The sequence below is a fragment of the Argentina silus genome (genome assembly GCF_951799395.1).
Source record: "Argentina silus genome assembly, chromosome: 22".
Classification (NCBI taxonomy): domain Eukaryota; kingdom Metazoa; phylum Chordata; class Actinopteri; order Argentiniformes; family Argentinidae; genus Argentina; species Argentina silus.
The window spans coordinates 7,694,697-7,718,163 of record NC_139676.1 but is presented as its reverse complement, the minus strand read 5'-3'; the positions used below and the strand labels follow the sequence as shown (position 1 = coordinate 7,718,163).

The window sequence follows — 23,467 nt, the reverse complement described above, 5'->3', positions numbered from 1 at the left end:
TACAAAGTCTAGACTGAAAACGAAAGGTGACCAGGTTTTTGCTATTAAGGCCCCTCGATTTTGGAATGGCCTGCCTGGAGACATAAAGTTGGCAAACTCTGTGTTTTCTTTGAAATCTGTCTCTTTAAACTTGCATTTAATTGTTGTTAGATGTTTAAGTACCATCTGGCAAACGGTGTCGTACAGACCTGGAACAACAGGTTCCGGAATAGTTTCTACCTGTAGGCCATAAGACTCCTATGGTGTCAACTGACACCATATGTTCTGTATAGCACTTTTTGTGTTTGTGCATTTCGGGTTGACATACTGCATGAAACATGCTGAAATTACAGGAGAATTTGTACTTCTGATCTAAATTGGCTGAGGAGTAAATGACAGCACCACTGCATTACACACCAGTGAATGTGTAGGAATTAGGAAATCATTGATATCAAACATTACATGAATGTATCAGTAAAATGAAAGTCCAATGGTCTGAGCCAAGCTTGCTGATTGCAGTTCAACCAATGGCTGCTGTGATATTGGAGAGAGGAGTGAGTCCACCAAAATGTGCACCACCAGGGGGCTCCACTGGCATCGGGGACGATAGCTGATTGAAGAGAAGTAAACCACCTGTGGAGGGAAATCTTCCATATGGATTATCAATGAGATGGACATGGAGGGCAATGATTCACAGTGCCAAATGCTAATGTAGGATACTAGGACCATCATAATTGTCTGATACAAAGTCCTGTACAAATGATTCTCTTAGCAATGTCCTCTTCATTCATGGAACAGATTATTATTATTATTATTATTACACACAATAAACACAATTGTCAACACAAGTTCAAATGCCCATATATTACCAATGCGCATGTCCAGAGAATTGTGTGACAAACTTTTATCTCTCTGACATTAGTTTGCATCTGCTAGTTTAAAAGTGGGTCATAATACAAGAAAAATTCATATATTTTGCCAAATCTATAATTTTTATTGATTTCTGTATGATTTATCTCAGGATCCAACTACTCCACTCGGAGCCGATGAAACTACAACTTGTTCTCTGTGAGGGCCAATCAGAATAGCTGATGTTACGAGGTCGACATTCCTTTATTTTCCCCGTACATGCGCATTTCATTTCGAAGATGGCGGCTGTGCAAGATGGTCAGATCGACCCGGAGGGTGAAAAAGACATAAAAACAGAAACATCTAACGATGCGGCTGGAAATACTAATGCAAACGCAGGAGGGGCTCTCTCTTCGTCTCCCGGCAGCGCATCTTCTGGCGGAACATCCAAAACCTCAGCAGGAGGAGAAGATCAACAGACCCTGCTTGCGGTGCTGCAATTCCTCAAGAGGAATAAATTGTCCGAGTCGGTTGACATTTTACGGCGAGAAGCGGGATTATCGGAAGATTTGAATGACTCCCAGGGATCCGAAGCATCGGGAGCTGGATCGGGCGGTTCCGTGAATGTCGATGCGGAGGGCGGGGATGCCAACTCTCTCCTCAGCCGGGTGTCCATCGCTAACACCGCTCCCCCGACCATCATAGCCCCAGCGCCATCGAAAGGTAGCGTGCGATCGATCACACAACTCACAAGCCATGCATGTTGTTTACTACTAGCCCATTCAGCTTGCAAGAGTCGATATCTCTAGCCAATTCTTGCCTTCTATTGCTATCTAGTTTGTCATGCATTTGCTTATGAATTATTGGAGAGTTTGACAGCCCGCCCTGTCAATCACATTTCGCTGAATGAAGTTGGGATGCCTATGTTGTTGCTGTTACTACCGTAGTTCTTCTAGTAGTCTATTTAGAGTTATTACCAGGAGGTTATACGCCTGATAATCATTATGGTCGCCGTACAAGGAGCAGACACCTATTTGTGTAACTTTCTTGTTGGTAGATATTCATTCATTTGCTTTGTTTACAGTGTCAGCGGTAGGCGGGGAGGACCAACCAGACGTGAATGTTGTCCTGTCGGCATACAGCCAGCAGGGGGACCCCGTTCTGTACCAGGTTTACTACAGTGGGCTGAAGAGGTTCATTGAGTCGGTTCTGGACTGTCACCGAGCTGAACTCTCCCAAGTCTTCTATCCGCTCTTTGTGCACATGTACCTGGAGCTGGTCTACAACAACCACGAGGCTGCGGCAAAAGCGTTTTTTGACAAGTAAGTGTTGTGGTCTAGGTACTTTCATTTAATACATTACCATTACCCTTACTGTCTGCTAAACAGTTTCCCACCCCTTAGGCCTAACTCCACTCCCCTTGTCTCTCCTTAACTAAGGTTCAGCGGTGACCAAGAGTGTTACTACGCAGAGGACCTCCGCATCCTCTCCGGGATGAGTAAGAAGGAACACATGAGGGGCAACGAGACCCTGCTGGACTTCAGGACCAGCAAGTTCGTCCTGCGCATCTCCAGGGACTCCTACCAGCTGCTGAAGAGGCACCTGCAGGAGCGTCAGAACAACCAGATATGGAACATCATCCAGGAGCACCTCTACATAGACATCTTTGACGGCATGCCTCGGAGCAAGAGCCAGATAGACAGCATGTCTGGGAGCCTGGCAGGGGAGGCCAAGAGGGAGGCCAACAAAGCTAAGGTGTGTGTGTGTGTGTGTGTGTGTGTGTGTGTGTGTGTGTGTGTGTGTGTGTGTGTGTGTGTGTGTGTGTGTGTGTGTGTGTGTGTGTGTGTGTGTGTTTTTAAGTCAAACATATTTTGGGTTATATAGATTGTATTGCATTGTATTATTTGCACTGTGTGTGTCTAATATATGAACCCATAACATAAATCATGTTATGAATATGAACTAATGTGACCCTGGGTGTTCCTCCACAGGTGTTCTACGGTCTGCTGAAGGAGCCGGAGATCGAGGTGCCCCTGGATGACGAAGATGAGGAGGCGGAGAACGAGGAGGGGAAGCCCAAGAAGAAGAAGCCCAAGAAGGACAGCATTGGGAACAAGAGCAAGAAACAGGATCCCCATGCACCCCAACAAAACAGGTACAGCACCACTGGAGCATATTCATCTATTCCTTCACTAGCTAGGGTCCCTGTACAACGTGTATCTTGCCATAATGTTAGCTATTACTCGTTGTTATTACTATGCTATTACTGTCAGATAATCATTTGCCCTGGTTGTTTTGTCTTTTAGAATTCCTCTCCCGGAGCTGAAGGACTCTGACAAGCTGGACAAGATCATGAACATGAAGGAGGCCACCAAGAAGATCCGTCTGGGCCCAGAGAACCTCCCCTCCATTTGTTTCTACTCCTTTCTCAATGCATACCAGGTTAGGCAGCCATGATGGAACCTCACTCTCAGTAGCCGGTTTTTGAAAACTTTATTTGACTAAACGTTATTGAGCTCTTTTTTTTTTCATTTTTTCATTTTTTTTTATTTAATTTTTTTTAAATCTCTCTTTATTCATACTTTTTACACAACTTGTCAGTCCATACAACAACGCTAAACAAAATGATCAAATAGGAAAAACAAAAGGTTTTCGGCACATTATTGACTTGTATTTAAATGCAGCATTTTATTGAACAAAAGACTTCTGTTAAACACCGCCTTCACCTTTGACCTACAGGGTTTGACGGCGGTGGACTTCACCGATGACTCCAGTCTGATCGCGGGGGGCTTCGCCGACTCCACCGTGCGGGTGTGGAGCGTCACCCCGAAGAAGCTCCGCAGGGTCAAGTCAGCAGCAGGTAATGATGGTTAACCATGGTGGTCACCTCAGATTACCCCCCCCAGATTACCAAAACAAAGATGTCTAATGTGCAATGCAGATTATACACTTCCGCTCCACACATCCATCTTCAACGACAATACATTTTACGACCAGGAAAAAAATAGCCATGTGTAAAATATTGCAACCCCCCCCCCCCCCCCCCCCAAAAAAAAAAAAACACATTTTAAATGTGTGCTTGCGATGAAATCAGTTCAATAAGTGTCTCAATCTCATAAATGGCTCCTGCTTCCAACCTCTTTCCCTCTAGATCTGAATAACATTGATATTCTTTATTTCCCTTGAGATCTGAGTAACATTGATAAAGAGTCAGACGACGTCCTGGAGAGGATCATGGACGAGAAGACGGCCAGTGAGTCTAAGATCCTCTACGGACACAGCGGCCCCGTGTACGGCATCAGCTTCAGCCCCGACAGGTAGGGCTGCTGGCACCACTGTACCATCTCCTCTGTTTATGGATCAAAAGCAGGCGAGGCTGGTGGAGGCAGACATCTGTCCTCCGATGTCCACCTCCACCAGCCTCCCCAGATCTATTATGGCATAATGAGCAGTCAGATGATCAGTCTGTGCATCGTGTAGGGTGGTAGCTAGCTATATACTGCACTGTGGCGCCAACGTTGTAGCCTGGGACCAAACCGAAACTTTTGTATCAGATAAAACTTTCTTGATTTAGCAGCATACGGATTTCACCACATTCCCCAGTCATCACCACATCCATCCAAATACTGTATAAATCCCACACACAATACAGTACGTACAGCTGCAGCAGCTTATGCTTATTGTAGCTTACATCAATATGAATATGACGCACACACTCACTCTCTCCCTCTCTCTCTCTCTCTCTCTCACACACACTCACACACTCACTCTCTCTCTCACACTCACATTTATCATGATGTGTTTCAGGAACTACCTATTATCCAGCTCCGAGGACGGCACCATCAGACTGTGGAGTCTCCAGACGTACACCTGTCTGGTCGGGTACAAAGGCCACAACTACCCCGTGTGGGACACTCAGTTCTCACCCTACGGATACTACTTCATATCCGGGGGACATGATCGAGTAGCTCGGTAAGAACCTAGTGAATCCGTGAAATGATTAAATGAATTTGTGTACTAAAGCAATCGATGTAGTTATATCTTAATTATGCGATTGACTAATGATGTGTGTGTTGTGTGTTGTGTGTTGTGTGTTGTGTGTTGTGTGTTGTGTGTTGTGTGTGTGTGTGTGTGTGTGTGTGTGTGTGTGTGTGTGTGTGTGTGTGTGTGTGTGTGTACACAATTCATATACGTACATTGCTCACTTAGTTATGTGACTTGTATTGATGCATTGTGTGTGTGTCTCTCTCTCTCCCTCCCTCCCTCTCTCCTTCTGCAGTCTGTGGGCGACTGACCACTACCAGCCCCTGCGCATGTTTGCTGGCCACCTGGCTGACATCACCTGCACCCGCTTCCACCCCAACTCCAACTACGTGGTCACAGGGTCAGCTGACCGCACCATCCGCCTCTGGGACGTCCTGACCGGGAACTGTGTTCGCATCCTCACGGGTCACAAGGTAAAAGTTCAAAGTGAAACAGTCACCTCCCAAGTATTTCCCCCCCCAAAAGAATGTGTTCGGTGATCGTGATGAGTTTTATTGCAGGGATATGTTCCTTTACACTTTGGAAAATGTTCCAACTACATACAGCATTCACAAATTACATTCACATTGGGCAAAAACGAACAAGGTCTGGAATCCCCATCGAAACCAACCTTATTTGAACTAGGGACTGATGCTAAAAAAAGTCTGCAATGCAATGCGTCTGACTCTTGTTTATTCAAATGTTAATGTTTATATCTTACTCATATACAGTCAACTATCATTGTTGTGTCTCTAGGGGCCCATCCATGCCTTGGCCTTTTCCCCCAACGGGAAGTTCATGGCGTCCGGAGCGACCGACGGCAGGGTCCTCCTCTGGGACATTGGCCACGGCCTGATGATCGGAGAGCTGAAAGGACACACTGACACCGTCTACGCCCTCCGGTTCAGCAGGGATGGAGAGATCCTGGCCTCAGGTGGGTGGCCACGCTATCCTCGTCATGGCAACAAGCAATAGAAAAACCAAAATGGCAGTGTAACGGAATTCAAGAGTGTGTGGATGTCGTGATATTTATTGGATTACGTCATACTTTATTCACAATGTCATGTGATTGCCATGATATGACACACATACAATAACATGTCATCCCACATAGCAAGCAAGGTGATATTGTAACACATGCATTGAGGTTTGTCCTATACAATTTCCCTATCCTATAAACCTCTGTGGCTCAGCTGGTAGAGCATGGTGCTAACAACACAACACTTAGGTGGTGGGTTTGATTCCTGCTGGGACCATATATACTGAAATGTATGCACTCACTGCAATGTAAGTCGCTTTGGATAAAAGCGTCAGCTAAATGGCATGTGTTATGTTAAAAAGGTCAAATTTCTATCTTCTCCAGCATCGATGGACAACACGGTGCGTCTATGGGACATGTTGAAGGCGTTCGACGACGTAGAGTTGGATGACTTCACTGCAGCCACGGGCCACATCCACCTGCCTGACAACTCCCAAGAGCTTCTGCTGGGCACCTACATGACCAAGTCCACCCCTGTCATCCACCTACACTTCACGCGCAGGAACCTGCTACTGGCCGCAGGGGCCTACAACCCCTGAGACAACCCAGAACTACTCAGAAAATCTGATTCACACACAAACTCTCTATTGAATATGAAAAGCATGGGTACTGGATGGGCGCCTACTGTATAAGCCTGTTCAATGGAGGCTACCACGGTTAAAGGCAAGGGGATCAAGATTTAGCTGAACCTGTTCACTGAAGCGTATTCACTGTGATGAATACCCCCCCCCAGGTCTTACCCTTAAAAAAAAGCTGCAGTTCCACCAATGATATAGGATCTGATATATATATATATATATATATACACATGAGATCTGATCCTATATATATATATATATATATATATATATATGATGATGAGATATATACACACATACTGATATCCCCTGCCTAAAGAAAAAGATGTGCCATTTCTAGTCTAAAAAGACTGTTTTTATGATCACTGCCTCAAAGCACAGCTTTAACAGTACCTGTTGTGGCTGGCTGTCATTCTGTATAGGCTCGACTTTTATACCGGTGAATATTGTGTAAATAAAACACTTTTTCTATGTTTGGTGGGTTACATTTGTTTTTATTTTAATAACATGGTGATACCAAATATATGCAAGCACATCCAGCTGCCTCCAAAGACTCCGGCTATACTACAGAACTGTCAGGACACCTAGAGGGAGACAAGAACACATTGACACGGTGCATTAGTAAACTGTACCAATAACCCAACAATAATGCCAAGTGGAGGCATAGAGACTTTTGGAAAAGCATTGGTTATACTCACAACACATCACTTTGCGATGGCCGCCTGTTTCTTGGGCTTCAATTTGAAGAGGAGGACAATTGTGGCTATAGATGCGTATGTGAGCAGTACACACTGTGGATACAGAGAAACATACATGACCTTCTGGTACGCTGTAGTGTCATGGTAGATGCTAAGTGGGATGCTTCGGACGACCATTCTCCCAAACCATAACCGTTTATGAAGTGACTTAGCATTTACTGTAATGTCATCACATGGTAGAGAGTGGGTACAGTCCAGAGTGGTTTTTTTTTTTGCACTCTCGACTCCATGGTCATAACCTAGGAACAAGACTATTTAAAAAGTAATGTGGAGCTGCTGCAGCATTTTATGCATGGCGACATCAACTTACATTCCTCCTTCCTGTGATGGTCCATGCATTGAAGTACTTGGAGATGCCAGTGAACTGGTGAGTTCCTGTGTCATGTCCTCCCATGGTGGATATTTAATGGTCCTGAGGGAGATGAGGAAAGAATTGTGAATATCAAATCAATTTATTCATCATTTGCACAGGATACAGCTGTAAAAGTACAATAAAATGCTTAGTATGAGCTACCTCTCAACATCACAGTGACATAAGGATAGAAATATCATACAACCGAGTAATAACAATACACAATCAAACAACTAAGTGGAGCCTTGGGTGAAATATATACAGTGTGGTGACAAGGACAGAGGGCATTGCAGCCCGTCCTGTCTGCACCCAATAACCGTAGAAAGAAGACGAATATTGCATATCACAAACCAAACACCAATACTAATAACTTCACAATTGTTACGTGCGATTTCTGCACAATACTTTGATATGATTACGTAAGGCAGCTTGCAGGCTGTCAAACTCTGCTGGTTGACATGGCACGCGCAAGTTAGGGCCTTGTGTAAATCTAACAGTTTGCTATTCACACACTGTGGAATTGGGTATATATATTACACCTACTTTGGTGAAATTGCACGCCAATTTAGGAGCCTTTGATGTCATTTGAATGTATTGCTAGCCAAATTCACAAACGAATGTGACTTTCATTCACCAACACTAGCCTGCTTGGTGTTAGCTGGCTAGGCTACATTCAATGCTATGGTCACTGTCTGACTGCCCCACAACTAGCTAGCATATGAGCTAGCAAGCTAACAAGATTAGTTCATTTTGACAAATTGCTATGGTGCTATTTTAGAGACACCAAACGGTGCACCTACAATGACAACGTTGTTATAAAGCTTGGGAAAGTGAATAAGGATCAAAATTGGTATTTTAGTCAGAGTTCTTACCTTCAACACACGAACCTTGTGTACAGAATTGAACAAGTGCCCTTCAACAGAGGCCGCAATGCTAAATGAATCAGGATATCCCGCCCACTTCCAATTTTGCACAGTAAACCAACCATGTGTGGAGAAAATCTATGTCAGTCAATATTAAGACCGCCCTCATGACGAATAACGTTCAACGAAAGGTTCACGTCAACGCCAATCATAAACAAGTTCGCTGTGAGTGGACAATGTAAGAAACGCCTATCCATGCGCGTTTCCTATCCGAAAACATGGCGTGGTTGTGATTAACACACGTGAGCTTGGACACCAACTTTAAACAGCATATTTAAAGTAAGAAACTGTTGTTTAATGGTGAATGTTGGATTTTGTAAAGCGTGTACAATAAGGATAAATCGTGAGCACTTTCGAATTTTCTCTTAGTTAGATCTCACAGTTTGTTTGGGTGATCAGACTGCATTATCAGCTAGCTAGCTCGAATGCTAATTGACTAGCCAGAGTAACATGCTGATGTTTTAGTGGCATGGGTGTTGAGATTGTGTAGCCAGCCAGCTTCCTTGCCAGTCGTCAATCTAAATACTCTGTAAAATAGTGTCTGGCTTGCTAAATAATGCATTTGATGTGTATAAATCAGTGTCAATGTGCACACAGCAATTAATCTGATGAGCTGAAGCATCAAGTAGCCCATGCTATGCCATTCTGTTCAGTTTACCACATCAACATTAGCCAGTACAGTATTTTATTTTGTTGTCATCTGTCTCTTGCAGACAGTTGATTCAATACACCATGGCATCAATGGAGGAGGACTTCCCCCGTGGAGGGACAGCCAAGACATCCACTGAGAGTAAAGTAGTCAGAGAGCGAGCAGACGTGGATAATCTGTTCGAGGTAAGGCATTCATTGTCCTCACATACACTTGTATGCATCACAGTATGGGGGTTCCATATTGTGGTTCAACTTCCCTTGCATAATAGTATCACATTGAAGAAATGTAAAAAGTAAACAATTACTAAATATGTCAAAAGTAAACAATGCTTAATCACACAAGCACTAACTAATACGACTTGGTATGTAAGAGGGTTGTCTGTCAGTAAAGGCAATGTTGTGTTTGTCCCCTTCAGGAACACAAACCGAAGGAATCCAAGAAAAGGAAGTTGGGTAAAAAAGACGTTGGGAAGAGTAAGAAGCCAAAGTTGAACAAAGAGGAGGCTCTGAAGCTCAATGTAGTATCCAATGTGGCAATTCTACATTTAAAGGTAAGCTCAATCAATTCATCCAATATATATGTAGTATGTGCTATTAGATTGTGTATATCCTTTCCCTTGAGCTGTTAACTTGGTCATTTTAACTTGGTGATAAACAGACAAATGAACTTGTTCTGTGTTTTGCCCCTCAGAATGTGAAGGTGGGCACCCTGCTGTTAGGTTGTGTGAAGGAGGTGTCAGACTTCGAGGTGATGGTCAGCCTTCCTAGCAACCTCTTGGGCTACCTTTCCGTGTCCAACATCTCAGACTCCTACACCAAGATCCTCAGTGACCAGCTGGACTCTGGAGATGCAAAGGTAGTGTTTCCATTGTGTGCTCTGATGAAGGTCTTACGACTGAAAGCGTAGCTCAATAATTTGAAACGTTGCATTAATTCTGAGTGTGCAGAGACTGCCTTCTATGACAGTGTTGCTTTTCATCTCCTGCACCCAAGATCCCAAGTTACCCATGTTTCCATTGTAACCGTTGGCACAGACAACTGACATGCTATACAATATCTTTGTTCTTTGGCTGACTGTTGTTTTCTTGGTTGTGTCTAATAAGATGGTTTTTCCTTTGTCCTCAGGAGATCTTCTCCTTCCCTAACCTCTTCTCCCCGGGCATGCTGGTGAGGTGTGTGGTTGCCAGATTGGACATCACTAATGGGGGCAACATCAGTATCCAGCTGTCAATCAACCCCAAGGAGGTCAACAGGGGTTTGGGCTCAGCGTCTCTGAAAGTTGGCATGGTGAGTGTATTCCTGATAATTAAAAAAACAAAAAACAGGCTCTTGTTGATAGAAACCTTATGAACGGTTCTGATATGTTTTGGTTCCTTTTTCAATAGTTTTATTTTATGCACTTTGAGATTATTCTTCAATAATGAAAAGCACTTTGTTAATGTAATTTATTATTATTATAATTATTATTATGTCTACAATATACTAACGTTACATTGTATTGAATCAGATATGAAGTACCTGATGCAAAAAAGGATATTGTGCATTTAAATGCTGAACAAAGACCTCAGACTGAGATGTTGTGTGTGTTTGGATCCAGATCCTGAGTGGTTCTGTGGAGAGTGTTGAAGATCATGGCTATCTCCTTGACATCGGTATCAGCGGGACCAAAGCCTTCCTGCCTAAACAGGCGGCCAATGCTCCCAAAGGTATTTGAATTTTACTACGAATTTGCATCAGATACCATCCCACTTTCGTTTCAACATATTTCATGCCGTTAGTGCAGTCTCAATAGAAATCATCATAATTCGTTTTTTTGTCATTTACGCGTCATTGAATGTGTTAAATTAGACCTTTCTGGTGTTGCAGAACTCCAAGTGGGTCAGTATGTGACGTCTCTGCTGGAGGAGGTGAAGAACGATGCCCGTGTGGTCCGTCTGTCTGCCAGTCCCACGGTAGTGGCTCAGGCCTGCGCAGACACCCAGCATGGCTGGACCCTCAACAACCTGCTGCCTGGGCTCCTCGTCAAAGCCCAGGTCAAAAAGGTACTCAGCCTGGGGCGCTTAGTGGCGTACACATAATCGCAAGGTTCCTGGTTTGATTCCAACCCTTGACACGTCTGATTCAGCTAATCAAGGTCTTGATGATCAGTTGATTATTTCAGTCAGGTTATGATGGGACTAGTACTAGGATTGAGTATCACTGATCAAGATGTATTACATGTTAATTATGTTGCCGTCGACCTCATTGTCATTGTCTCTTTTTCGAGGACAATGTGTTTAACCTGCGGTTAATCCTGTGGTTGTAGGTGACCACTCACGGTCTGATCCTTGAGTTCCTCTCCTCTTTCACCGGCTGTGTGGACTTTATGCACATGGAGGCCAACCTGGAGTACAGTGAAGGAGACAACGTAAGTATCTACCAGGGGAGGCTGGTGGAGGTAGTAATCAGAGGACGGGCTCATTGTAATGCACAGGTGTTTGATACCATTCTTGATTCCGTTCGATGTATTACAATGAGCCTGTCCTCTGATGTCTACCTCCACTGGTACCTACCCTGTCGTTGTTATTCTACATGTTGACACTGATCAAGGCCTAGGCCAAAACGTTTGTCTATCCTCTTTTCCCTGAATGTAATAGATACTCAAAGAAACCTTAAATCACTTTTTTGAGTGCGCACCAGCAACACATTTTTGGAGTTATATTACAGTTTTGGATCTACGCACCTGTTCTGAGCACAGTGGTCACAAGAACTTTCACAATCCATGACTTACAAAACGACCTCCTCACAATGTCATAGGGAGACAGAAAAAAACACTATAGTTGACCTTTCCTCTTGTCTTCCCAGGTCAAAGCCTGTGTCCTGTACGTGGAGCCTTCCACTCGTCTGGTTGGCCTGTCCGTGCGCAACCACCTAGTACAGCAAGGGGGCAACGTGGAGTCTGTGACCAGCGAGCGCATCGGAGAGGTTGTAAAGGGCTGCAAGATGACCTCACTCCATCACCAGTCTGGAGCCATCCTCGAGCTGCCTGATAAGACCCCGGTCTTTGTGCATGTGAGTGCTCATTGGTGGCTGGCCACTTCACCACAGGCAGGGATCTTAACCATGGGGAGGATGAAAACAGCCTCATGTATTGAAGAGAGGGCATTGCAACTCTTATTTTTATTTGTTTGTTTATTGGTCATTTACAACATGTCCTTGCACCAGATTTTTTTCCGTCTTTAGTCCCTAGTAACATAAACAAGAACATATACGATACAATACTTTTATTGTCCATTTGCATGTAAATTCATGTTGTGAAGTCGGCATACAAATACACAAGATCCCAAAATTAAAAAAAAACAATGAAAAAGGACAAGTTGATGGTGGTTTGCCCAGATCTCTCTCACATCCGATGGTTTAGTGTAATCTTATCTGGCTTCTGTGGCAAGGCACTAATGTGGTCTGATGATGCTGATGTCTCTTTCTCTTTCTCAACTCTCCAGAGGAATCACATGAAGGAGCCTAAAGACCCGTTCAACCTGAACCGCGTCATGGCCAAGCCTCAACACACCTGCAAGATCATGGACTACAGCCCCCTGGAACAGTTGCACCTGGTCAGCCTGCGCAAGTAAGTGTGTGCGTGTGTGTCGTTGCAAGTCAGTGTTTTGGTGACTGTGTGTCTGAGTTTCAAGTTTATTTGGATTTAAGTGCATTTTACACAGTTGTCACACAACCCACTTTACAGAAGGACAGGAACATAAAAGAGAAACATGATCATGTCTAAACATTTTCACCAAGTATTTGAAGTCTGTGTGTCTGTGCCCCATCTCATAACCTTCTGTTATACTTCTCTTAGGACTATGATTGAAGCCCCATTCTTCAGATACCATGACCTCCACGCTGGACAGGTGGTGGATGTAAGAGACAGATTTTCGTTTTCTCATTCTGCCTCTTTGCAAGGACCTCTTGCAAAGATTTCTGAAAAGTCCCCTTGAAAACCCTCTGAAAAGGGTTCGACCATTGAAATGGCTGTTGTCATGTGTGTGTGTGTGTATGTACGTATGAACCTAGATTTTCCTCTCTCAGTGCACAGTGACATCTCTCCAGTCCTTCGGAATGATGGTGAGGCTGACGGACCACATCAAAGGCATGGTGCCCAGGTCCCACCTCTCTGACATCATCCTCAAGAACCCAGAGAAGAAGTACAGCACTGGGATGAAGATCAAGTGTCGGGTAAGATGTGGTACCTGGTCCACTCCCCATCACCAAGCTGGCCCCCCAAGGGGTCAACTGAGAGAACCTTGTCCACAAGTGTATATTCTTAAAGAACTGCATACTCTTGGCCTGTGTGTGTTTGTGGATTGTTTCTTCGGAAAAGCATCTTGTTTTTGTGTCTGAATTTACTGTTAAAGGTCTAGTCCAGTAGTCTGGTAGTGTGTAATATCTGTGCGTCTCTGTGACCAGGTGTTGTCAGTGGACCCGCAGCAGAAGAAGCTGACCCTGACCAGGAAGAAGGCTCTGGTGGACTCCACCCTCCCTCTGTTCCTTACCTACGAAGACGCCCGTCGCGGCCGAGTCTCGCACGGCTTCATCGTCTGCGTCAAGGACTTCGGCTGCATCGTTCGTTTCTACGGCGACGTGAAAGGGCTGGTGCCCATCCACGAGCTCAGCACGGAACCTGTGATTGTCCCGGAGAAGATGTTCTACATGGGTCAGGTGAGGGGAAAGAGTATGGCTGCTGCGAACCCCCCCGGGTTTGTTTTAGATGTTGTTTTTCTTTTCTGCAACTGCAACTTTGAATGGCCAACTGTGCCTGAGCTCTGACACAAAAGAATAAAATAAAAATTAAAAAAACCCTCAACAAATGAATCTCTTGAGCCCATATTTACTCAAAATAGCATTCTGTGTCGGATTTCTGCTCTGTTTCAAAGCAAGCAAGTCTCAGGAGTTCTGACGACCATATTGGTCCTCTTCTATACACAGGTGGTGAAAGCTAAAGTGCTGAACTGTGATGTGGAGAAGGAGAAGCTGCTCCTGTCCTTCAAGGCCACGGGGGGCACTGAACCGGAGGTCCCGCCAAAGCCTCAGTATACCTTTGAGATCGGAAAGGTATGAAAACAGTCAGAACACATTGAACACTTGTCAAACTTACCACAAGTACATTTCTCTCTCGTTCTCTTTATCTCGATCGTAAAGTGGCAGTTGAAACTAACATTTGTTTTATGGTTGGGTCTATTTCCTTAGAAAGTGGACGCTAAGGTCTTGAGTAAAGTCCTCAACGGTCTGGAAGTGTCCATTCTCCCAGAGGAGACCCCCGCCCTCCTACCCACAACACACCTCTCCGACCACATCTCCAACTGTTTGCTGCTGTGGGAGTCCCTGCAGGAGGGGGACATCATCTCCAACATCGTCTGTCTCAGCAGAAGCAAACAGAATATCGTATCCTTTTTTGTACACTGTCTGACACACACACACACACACACAAAAATCGACTGCTCACTGTATGTACTTCAACAAGACACACCAGACCCATGGCTAAAATTGAAATTCACTCAATGTTGTGTTTTATCCTACTTTTGTGATTATTATTTTTTTGGCTCCAGCTTTGCAGATCAGGCAAAATGGTAAAGAGTGTAAGACCATCTCTGACCTATGAACATTATACGAATGTATCCCTCTGTAGTAGAGCACTACCCAGGGGAGGCTACCATTCCATGCATTACAATTCTATTCCATGCATTACAATGAGCCCGTCCTCCGATTTATTCTACCTCCACCAGCCTCCCCTGGTACCACCATACAGTATTCTTCCCTAACCCTCCTTTGTGAAGACACTGACGAAGAAGCCCACACTGAAAGCAGCCCTGGAGGAGGGCGTGGCCACCAAAGAGTTCTCGGACCTCCAGGTGGGGATGCAGATGATTGGCTGGGTGAAGAACATCATGCCCTACGGAGTGTTCGTGGAGTTCCCCTACGGCCTTGTGGGCCTCGCCCCCAAATCGGTGAGTCCGGCCCCGTCCAGAAACAACCCCCTGCCCCCACCCCCACCCTCACCCCCAAGACCTAGAGATACTATGACATGATGTACCTTGCCTCCTATTAGGTTACAGTAGGGGTCTACAGTTGGATGTTAGTTCATATTGTTTATTATATTCTATTTATTGTTCGTATTGTTCATGTTGTAAAGCACTTTGAGAGAATTGTCTTTGTAAAATGTGGTATACCAAGTACATTTGATTGTTTGCTTATACCTATTCTTCTCTACTGCTGTACATCCAACCGAAGGAGCATACATCACTTTTGAACAACATTTATTCAATCCATCTGTGTAGATGATTTTATTGTACTGCCTATGCTGACACATAGTCCCAAGAGTACTGACAATCTATCAGTCTCTCTTTAAAGTGTGATTTTTAGTCCAGGACAAGGCTTAACCAGTGCCAGGAAAACCAGCCATATAAGAATGTTTTTTTTAATGCTTTATAATGATTATTTCAGGCCATGAGCGACAAGTTCCTCAACAACACGGCCAGTTCCTTCCAGCTGGGCCAGACTGTGGCGGCTAAGGTTACCGACCTGGACGAGGAGAAGCGCAGGTTCCTGGTCAGCCTGAGGGTGTCAGAGATCATCTCCCCTGAGGGCGAGGGCCAGGCCAGACTGATCAGAGGCCTGCAGGAGAGGAAGGCCCTGGCTGGGCTGATGGCCAACCGAGGTGTGTGTGTGTGTGTGTGTGTGAGTGAGTGAGTGTCGGTGTGTGTGAGTGTTTTACCCAGTGCAGGCTAGAGGTGAATGGGTTCCTTCCCACTCATGTCTGGTTCCTCTCAAGGTTTCTTCCTTTGTAGGACATTTTTCTTTGACTTTGACCTTGAATTTCTGATTTTTCCAACCACCAGGTGACTCTGAGCTCCACAAGCAGCTCTCTGCAGCAACTGTAGGACAGAAGCTGAAAATGACAGTTGACAAGGTGATGGAGGATGGGGGTGCCACCTTCAAATCTGATGAGCTCAGTGGAGCAGCTATACAGGCCACGAAACATCACACGATGGGTGAGAATTTACTCAAATACAGATTTGCTTACCAGACACAACATGTTTTGACTTATTACACCCATTGTCACGATGATGTTTATGTGTGAATGTTACAGGTGTGACGGTGACCCCAGGACAGCAGGTCACAGCGGTGGTGCTCTATTTTGACCTCTCAAAGTCTGCGGTCCACGTGTCGCTCCTGCCAAAGCTGGTGGCGAAGAGGAAAAGGGTAAGTGTTCACTAATTCCATTTGACAGACTGAAAAGTGTTATTTGAGAATAATGAATTAGTTATACCTGTAGAGTTCAGTAGTTTGAAGTTTTGCCGAACATTCTTCTAATTTTTTCTCTCATCTTAAAAATATCACAATAACTTTACTCCCACTGTGTCTTCGCAGCTGGCCGAGGGATCGAAACACGACGCGTTTGTGCAGCACACAGACCTAGACTTCGCCGTCGTCTCATTGGGCGACACCGCCCAGGTGACGGTCATTCAAACCACCAACCACTTGAACGACTGGTTCCACACGGACTCCGAGAAGCTCATAGCCGGCAAGATCATCAAGGTCACCGTGACGGAACCCAGCTGCGAGGAAATAGAAGGGCTCCCTCTGGTGTCCTGGGAGCTCTCTGCGCCCAAGCGAGAGAGGAAGGTCTCGGAGAGAGATCCCGCAGGGTCAAAGGGCGGGTACCGCTACGGAGATGTGGTCAAGGGCACAGTGAAGACCATCAAGCCCACGCTGGTGCTGGTGAGCCTGGAGGACAACGTCGTGGGGAGTGTGCACGTGTCGGAGATGCAGGAGGTGGTGTGCGTGGGAACCTTCCCCACGTCTTACCTGAAGATAGGTAGTGAGGTCACCGCCAGGGTCATAGGAGGACGGGAAGCTAATACCCACAGGTGAGTACTACGATATTGAAGTATTTAACGTATTGGCTTTTGTTCTTATGAATGTTTCATGTATTGCATGTTCATAAGTCCTTGATATGATTGTTTAGGTTGAATGTGTCTACTTGAACTCTCACGAAAAATGATTGTAATCTGTGAATATTTTATGTTGTTTTAGGTTCTTGAACACCCATCGCAAATTCACTTACGCCATTCCAGAGCTCTCACTTATACCCAGGTAAGAGTTGAGAAGTCTAAAAGAACATCTTGCAATATTCTTGTGAATTCTGCAGTTTCCTGTAACAACGATGATGTTTCCTCTCTCCTCACAGTAAGCTGCAGGAGGATGTAGATCTTGAACCCATCAAGAAGAAAGGGAAGCTTAAGGACTATGAGGTTGGACAGGAAATCATATGCTTTGTGTCAAAGGTGAGTTTGAGTCAAGTGGTCCGGCTCACATTATGAAATCATGTAAACTAATCCTGAGTTCTGTCTAGTTCTCTTTATACTTACTGTGTGTGTGTGTTTTTGTCCCCAGTATGTTTCAGATAAGAAGTATCTGGAGTTGTGCATGGGTCCTTGTGTTACTGGGAGTGTGGAACTGCTGGCCATGACCTCTGACCCTCAAGTAAGTGTAACATACACACAGTCCAGGGAAAGGAATATAAGAACATTTAGCTAAATCTCTCCAAGGTATCTTGAAATAAATGACCCAAGATGTCTTTGTGAAAGCGTAATATCAATATAATATCATGTTTTCCCTTCATTAAGCTTTACATACAGTATTAATACCAAAATACGCGCCAAAAGTTTAGTGTTGGTGCACTAAAATCGTAATGCTTTTTTTATAGGATTGCAAACACCCAGAGAGGAAGTTCAAACTGGGCCAGGCGGTCAGTGCTAAAGTGGTAGAAGTCAGCTCGTCCAAACCCGTCCGCCTCTCCCTGTCTCTAACTGGTAAGAACCGGTCTCTCTACCCATCAACATAGTGATGTCACAAGAACAGAACCTTCGTTGCGTTCTCTCTCTCTCTCTCTCTCTAACTGATGTCGTCGATAATCGGCAGATATACACAAATTGGAGAAAGGCTGCGTTACCATGGGGATGGTGCAGAAGGTGCAGCCGCATTTCGGCCTGCTGGTGAAGCTGCCGTTCGGTGGCATGGGAACGGTTTCCGTGGCGGACCTGGCCGACACTTACAGACTGAACCCCCTGGAGCCGTACAGCAAAGACCAGCTGATCAGGTCAGCGTGCAGCGTTTTAAACCCAGGCTAAAGGCCAAAGCATGCTTAACCCAGGATAATGAAGGGCAATTGTCCATACAGATGTTGTGTGAAGTTGTCATTCTGAAATGGTGTTTGTAAAGTTGTTCTCCCTCTAATCCAGGTGTTGTATTGTCGGAGACGAAAATGGAAAATGGCAACTCTCTCTCCGCCCTTCAAGGTACAGTATGTCACGATGACTGTCCCTCAAAACAAGGTTTAAATCAACAACATGAATTGTTTGACAAAACCCCATATTGATATCTATTGATATTTTCCACAATATACCATATTCAACCTCTAAATCAGTGATCCACAACCCTGGTCCTGGAGAGCCCAAGTGCTGCAGGCTTTGGTCCCAGCTCAGCACTGACACTCTTCATTCAGCTTATCAATCATTTGAAGAACAGTTGATTAGTTCAATCAGGGGTGATAGTACTAGGCTGCAACAAAGACCTGGATCCACTGCAGCTCTCCAGGACCAGGATTGAGAATCACTGCTCTAAATGTTCTCTTTGTCCGTTCTACTCCATGTTGTCAGATAACAGTTGATTGAAACCAATATGTTTACAGGGTGAACCCAGAGAAGCCCTCGGCAGTGAAGGACCCGGAGGTGCTGTCCATAGACGACCTGACAGAAGGCCAGATCATCAGGGGATACGTCAAGTCTGTGGCAGAGCAAGGCATCTTTGTCAGGTAGAACAATCGCACTGCTCATTTCATTATCCTAATAATGTTTGTATTATACTTTCACTATGTAAAGATATCAAACAATATCATGATATCAAACAATCATTTTTTCCTCAGATCACCGTTGTTGAGTCAGTGTAGAGATGATTATGATGATGATAATAATAATAATGCATTTTATTTGTATAGCGCTTCCACAAACCCTGAGCCCTTAAAGGGATAGTTCCTCCAAATTACAAAATCACATAATCACATATTTGGTTCCTTGGTCCATTGACTTGCTGGGGGATTTGGTTAAAAATGCCAACAGTTAGATGCTAGTTACATTGCCCAGATAAAACAGAACCAAAGTGTCGATTGAAGTCTGTCCTTGTCCATAGACTCCTTTTAGGGTAAGGAACCCAATATGTAATTTTGTAATTTGGGTGAACTATCCCTTTAACAGGTCAAGTAAAAAAACAACATACAGGAGGAACTGACAGTAATGCACAAGATAATAACAAATACATAAGATATGATGCTATGCCATGACAGCTAATCGGAACTAACAACTAACCATGCGATCTGTTTGGACTTTGTATCAGGCTTTCTAGGTCCATCACGGGTCGAGCCGAGGTCCAGCTGGCTACCAAGTACTTTGTGTCCAGCCGCACTGTCTTTGTCAACCACGTCTCCCAGAATACTCTGCTCACCACCAAGATCCTCAGGTAAGACCCCACTGCCAGATGGGAGTCTTCCACAGGATTTAACTAGTCTTCCAAGTCAGAAGGGTTGCCTGCTACAGATTAAATTGACTCCCGGCTAACCAACAAGGCTCCCCTGAAAAAGAGAACTTGGTCTCAGTGGGACACCCCTGAGATTTTCGAATTTTATAAAGGTTTAATAATAATGTTTTGTTTTTTTTCTTCTCCAGTATCGACAAGACGAACGGTCTGGTGAACCTGTCCCTGCTCTCAGAGGACACTGGGAAACCTGACGTGCTCCCAGAATCCCTGGGCTTGAAGCTTCGCCTGACGGGGGAGGAGAAGGAGAAACACGATGCCACAAGGAAGAGAAAACTCACCGTGTCAGAGAGCAAACCACCGGCGCCGGTGAGCTGAAAATATTGCTATATATATCTATGTATTTTTTTCGCCAATATCGTGCAGCTGCCCCACCAACAGATACCAACACAGCCGGGGGACTGGGCTGTACTGACGTTCATATCATCTGGTTTCTTTCTCAGTCAGTCATATGACCTTAAACATGTATGTCTCATCCCAGGAGGAGACAGAGAAAGTTGTGAAGAAGAAGAAGAAAACGAAGAAAGGAAAGACGGAGGACAGCGACAGTGGCGTGGAGGTGTACTTCAGAGAGGAGGAAGAGGAGGGTGGAGAGGAGGAGAAGAAGGCAGAGACTACACCGGTAACTGATTGTACACTAGATTTTCACATCAGTTCAAAAATGAGGGATTTTTTTTTCAATAACCAATCAATCACTGTCATCGATACCTCCTATTTAAACCCTGGGTTCTCCCTGTAGGCCACCAAGCCAGTGAAGCCCACCCCCGCAGCGCCAGCCAGGCTGCAGGTGTCGGGCGGTTTCTCCTGGGACGCGGCGCTGAGCGCCCTGAAGCCAGCCTCGGCTGCCCTGGGAGGAGACTCCAGCGAGGGGGAGGACGAGGGGGAGGAGCAGAGCAAGGTAAGGAGACCCGCTGAGGTTCAATCACTGGTTTGTTTATCTCCGACTGCTATTATCCTGTGTGTGACCTTTCTCCGATTTACCGCTCTTTTTCCCATCTTTTCCACTCCTCCTTTCTCTCTTTTTACCCCCTCTCTCTTCTACCTCTCTCCTTCTCCCCTTCTGTCCCATCCTCTCTCTACCTCATTTCCTCCTCTCATTCTCCACATCTACATTCTCCCTCACCCCTCTTCCTCCTCCTTCCCTTCCTCCTCCTCCTCCTACTACCTCCAGCCCCGGAAGAAGACTCGCCATGAGCAGGAGCAGGAGAAGAAACAGGCGGAGAAGGCCCTGACCAAGCTGGAGACGGAGCTGATGGACCCGGGGCTCAGGCCCCAGAGCGCAGAGAGCTTTGAGCGTCTGCTCCTCAGCTCCCCGGACAGCTCCCTGCTCTGGCTCCAGTACATGGCCTTCCACCTGCAGGCCACGCAGATCGAGCAGGCCAGGGCCGTGGCCGAGAGGGCCCTCAAGACCATCTCCTTCAGGTGAGCAGGGGGACGTGTGTGTGTGTGTGTGTGTGTGTGTGTGTGTGTGCGCGCGTGAACATGTTTGTGTGAGTAACTGTCTGTTCTTCCTTAGAGAAGAGTAATAGGTGTGTGTGTGGACATGTTTGTGCTAGTAACTGTCTGTTCTTCCTCAGAGAAGAGTAATAGCTGTGTGTGTGTGTGCGTGCTTGCGGGTGCATATGTTAGTGTGTGAGTGTGTAATGTGACACGTTTGGGCCAGTAACGGTCTGTTCTTCCTTAGAAAAGAGGTGTGTGTGTGTGTGTGTGTGTGTGTGTTTTTTTGTATAAAACCACTCTGTATTCCCCCACAGGGAAGAGCAGGAGAAGCTGAATGTGTGGGTGGCCCTGCTGAATCTGGAGAACCTTTACGGTACCGAGGACAGCCTCCAGAAGGTGTTTGAGCGGGCGCTGCAGTACTGTGAGCCCATGCCCGTGTACCAGCAACTGGCAGACATCTACGCCAAGTCTGAAAAGAACAAGGTACTAACCTGGGGGTCACACACACACACACACACACACACACACACACACACACACACACACTGTACTCAGTACTCTGAATCCACAGTTTTCTGTGTAACTTGGATCTCATTCCTCAATGGAATGATTCAGTGCTATTTTGGTTAGGCCTGACATTGTTATGGCACAATTTGATGTAGCTGTTGTTGTGCAAAATTCTTCCTTCCTCAGAACTGTGTTCACTGTGTGTGTCTGTGTATAGGAGGCAGAGATCCTGTACAAGACCATGGTGAAGCGTTTCCGTCAGGATAAGGCAGTATGGCTGAGTTACGGGGCCTTTCTCCTCAGACAGGGTCAGAGTGACGCCGCCAGCGCTCTCCTGCAGAGGGCACTCAAGAGCCTGCCCTCCAAAGACAGTAAGTCACCTCCAGATGTATGACCATGTATGACCCCTGTACAACATCAACATCTAAACATAACAGCCATGAATCTCAAGACGAACTGGAGGAAATGTAAACATACTGAGAGCCAAAAAGTTACTGAATGAAGCTTAGACAGTAGTGAAGGAATGGCGTCTTTTACGTGGTCTTATTCCGGATCCTTCCATTCACCCCATGACACACCTTCATGCGGTGTGAAGCCAAATTTACCAGATTGTTAAAATTGAATAATGAATGTTGTTTTTTCTAATTTCTACCTCTCATGTCTCTCCTCCTCTCCATCAGATGTGGATCTGATCGCTAAGTTTGCCCAGCTGGAGTTCAGATACGGGGACGTGGAGAGGGGCAAGTCCATGTTGGACAAGATCCTGACCAGCTATCCCAAACGGACAGACCTGTGGTCAGTCTTCATAGACCTCATGGTCAAACACGGCTCCCAAAAGGATGTCCGGTGAGTTGAACGCACTTGAACAAGGTTTTGTTTATGAAAATACCTTGGACTGGCTTTGTTCGTGAAAACATCTTGAAACCATCTTCGATAATATCCACTTTAACTTAATGGTCACCCGAAAAAGGAAAGATATACTAAGGGGTGTGTCATCTCAACTTTAATTGTACACACATTTATCCTTTGTTGTCTTTTGTTAATACGTACGCATTCATGCGTCATGGTTGTACTGGCTAATATTCAAGCTTCCACATACGTCAACAGAATTCTTTAGAAGTGACTGTCCCTCAGCTTCCTGTCATGTGACTCAATGACTCTGTGTTTCCCACAGGGATCTGTTTGACCGTGTGATCCACCTGAGTGTGGCGGTGAAGAGGATCAAGTTCTTCTTCAAGCGCTACCTGGAGTACGAGAAGAAGAACGGCACGCCAGAGAGCATCATGGCTGTTAAAGAGAAGGCCCTGGAGTACGTAGAGTCTAAAGGCACAGAGGCAGCCTCCTAGACACACACACACACACAGAAAGAGACGCACACACATACACACACACAAACAAACATAGAGACACACAGATACACACAGAGAAAGAGACACACACACACACAATATACTACGCTATTGGATTGGATCTTCCACAGAAATGACTTGTTTGTAAACATTCAGACGGTGATATTACATGAGTCATGGCCAACCATGGAGTGTTATGGACTTTGAAATGTGGAAATGTTTGGTGTAATGATCTACAATGAAGCTCACTTTTCTCTAGTTTGTAACATATGCAATAGCCTCAATATATGACAGCTGGTCACCCTAAATGTTTTAAAACCTATTTCGTGTGAATAGGACAACTTAAACTATCGAGTTATTTGTATCAATTATTTTGTATGTATGGTTGAAAAA

The 23,467-nt window shown here is 45.3% G+C and overlaps 2 protein-coding genes across 2 annotated transcripts; both read left to right on the top strand.

Annotated features, from left to right (window-relative positions):
- Positions 1-1,127: 1,127 nt before the first annotated feature.
- taf5 (TAF5 RNA polymerase II, TATA box binding protein (TBP)-associated factor) lies at positions 1,128-6,904 on the top strand (the record flags this gene model as incomplete). The annotated part of the gene is made up of 11 exons (XM_083693504.1): positions 1,128-1,551; positions 1,913-2,150; positions 2,268-2,583; positions 2,820-2,983; positions 3,135-3,270; positions 3,568-3,688; positions 4,016-4,145; positions 4,636-4,800; positions 5,108-5,285; positions 5,608-5,785; positions 6,215-6,904. The coding sequence occupies 11 exons, from the start codon at positions 1,128-1,130 to the stop codon at positions 6,427-6,429; spliced, it is 2,265 nt and encodes a 754-aa protein (XP_083549630.1). The 3' UTR covers positions 6,430-6,904.
- Positions 6,905-8,711: 1,807 nt separating this feature from the next.
- On the top strand, positions 8,712-23,136 carry pdcd11 (programmed cell death 11). Its single transcript, XM_083693500.1, has 36 exons — positions 8,712-8,780; positions 9,215-9,335; positions 9,569-9,703; positions 9,844-10,008; positions 10,278-10,439; positions 10,750-10,858; positions 11,019-11,194; positions 11,458-11,559; positions 11,997-12,203; positions 12,635-12,759; positions 12,988-13,048; positions 13,218-13,364; positions 13,596-13,847; positions 14,115-14,240; positions 14,376-14,570; positions 14,963-15,133; positions 15,630-15,843; positions 16,025-16,177; positions 16,276-16,388; positions 16,557-17,056; positions 17,223-17,282; positions 17,377-17,473; positions 17,583-17,672; positions 17,896-18,001; positions 18,111-18,288; positions 18,431-18,487; positions 18,880-19,002; positions 19,581-19,703; positions 19,910-20,087; positions 20,260-20,400; positions 20,518-20,676; positions 20,950-21,200; positions 21,533-21,701; positions 21,943-22,096; positions 22,406-22,571; positions 22,900-23,136. Exons 2-36 carry the CDS (start codon positions 9,234-9,236, stop codon positions 23,069-23,071), a joined length of 5,439 nt encoding a protein of 1,812 aa, XP_083549626.1. The 5' UTR covers positions 8,712-8,780; positions 9,215-9,233; the 3' UTR covers positions 23,072-23,136.
- Positions 23,137-23,467: the final 331 nt, after the last annotated feature.

Coding starts and splice junctions, on each gene's coding strand:
- pdcd11 (XM_083693500.1), top strand. CDS start 9,234: ATGGCATCAATGGAGGAGGACTTCCCCCGTGGAGGGACAGCCAAGACA. Junction 10,859..11,018: donor GGCGGCCAATGCTCCCAAAG/GTATTTGAATTT, acceptor CTGGTGTTGCAG/AACTCCAAGTGGGTCAGTAT. Junction 14,241..14,375: donor ATACCTTTGAGATCGGAAAG/GTATGAAAACAG, acceptor CTATTTCCTTAG/AAAGTGGACGCTAAGGTCTT.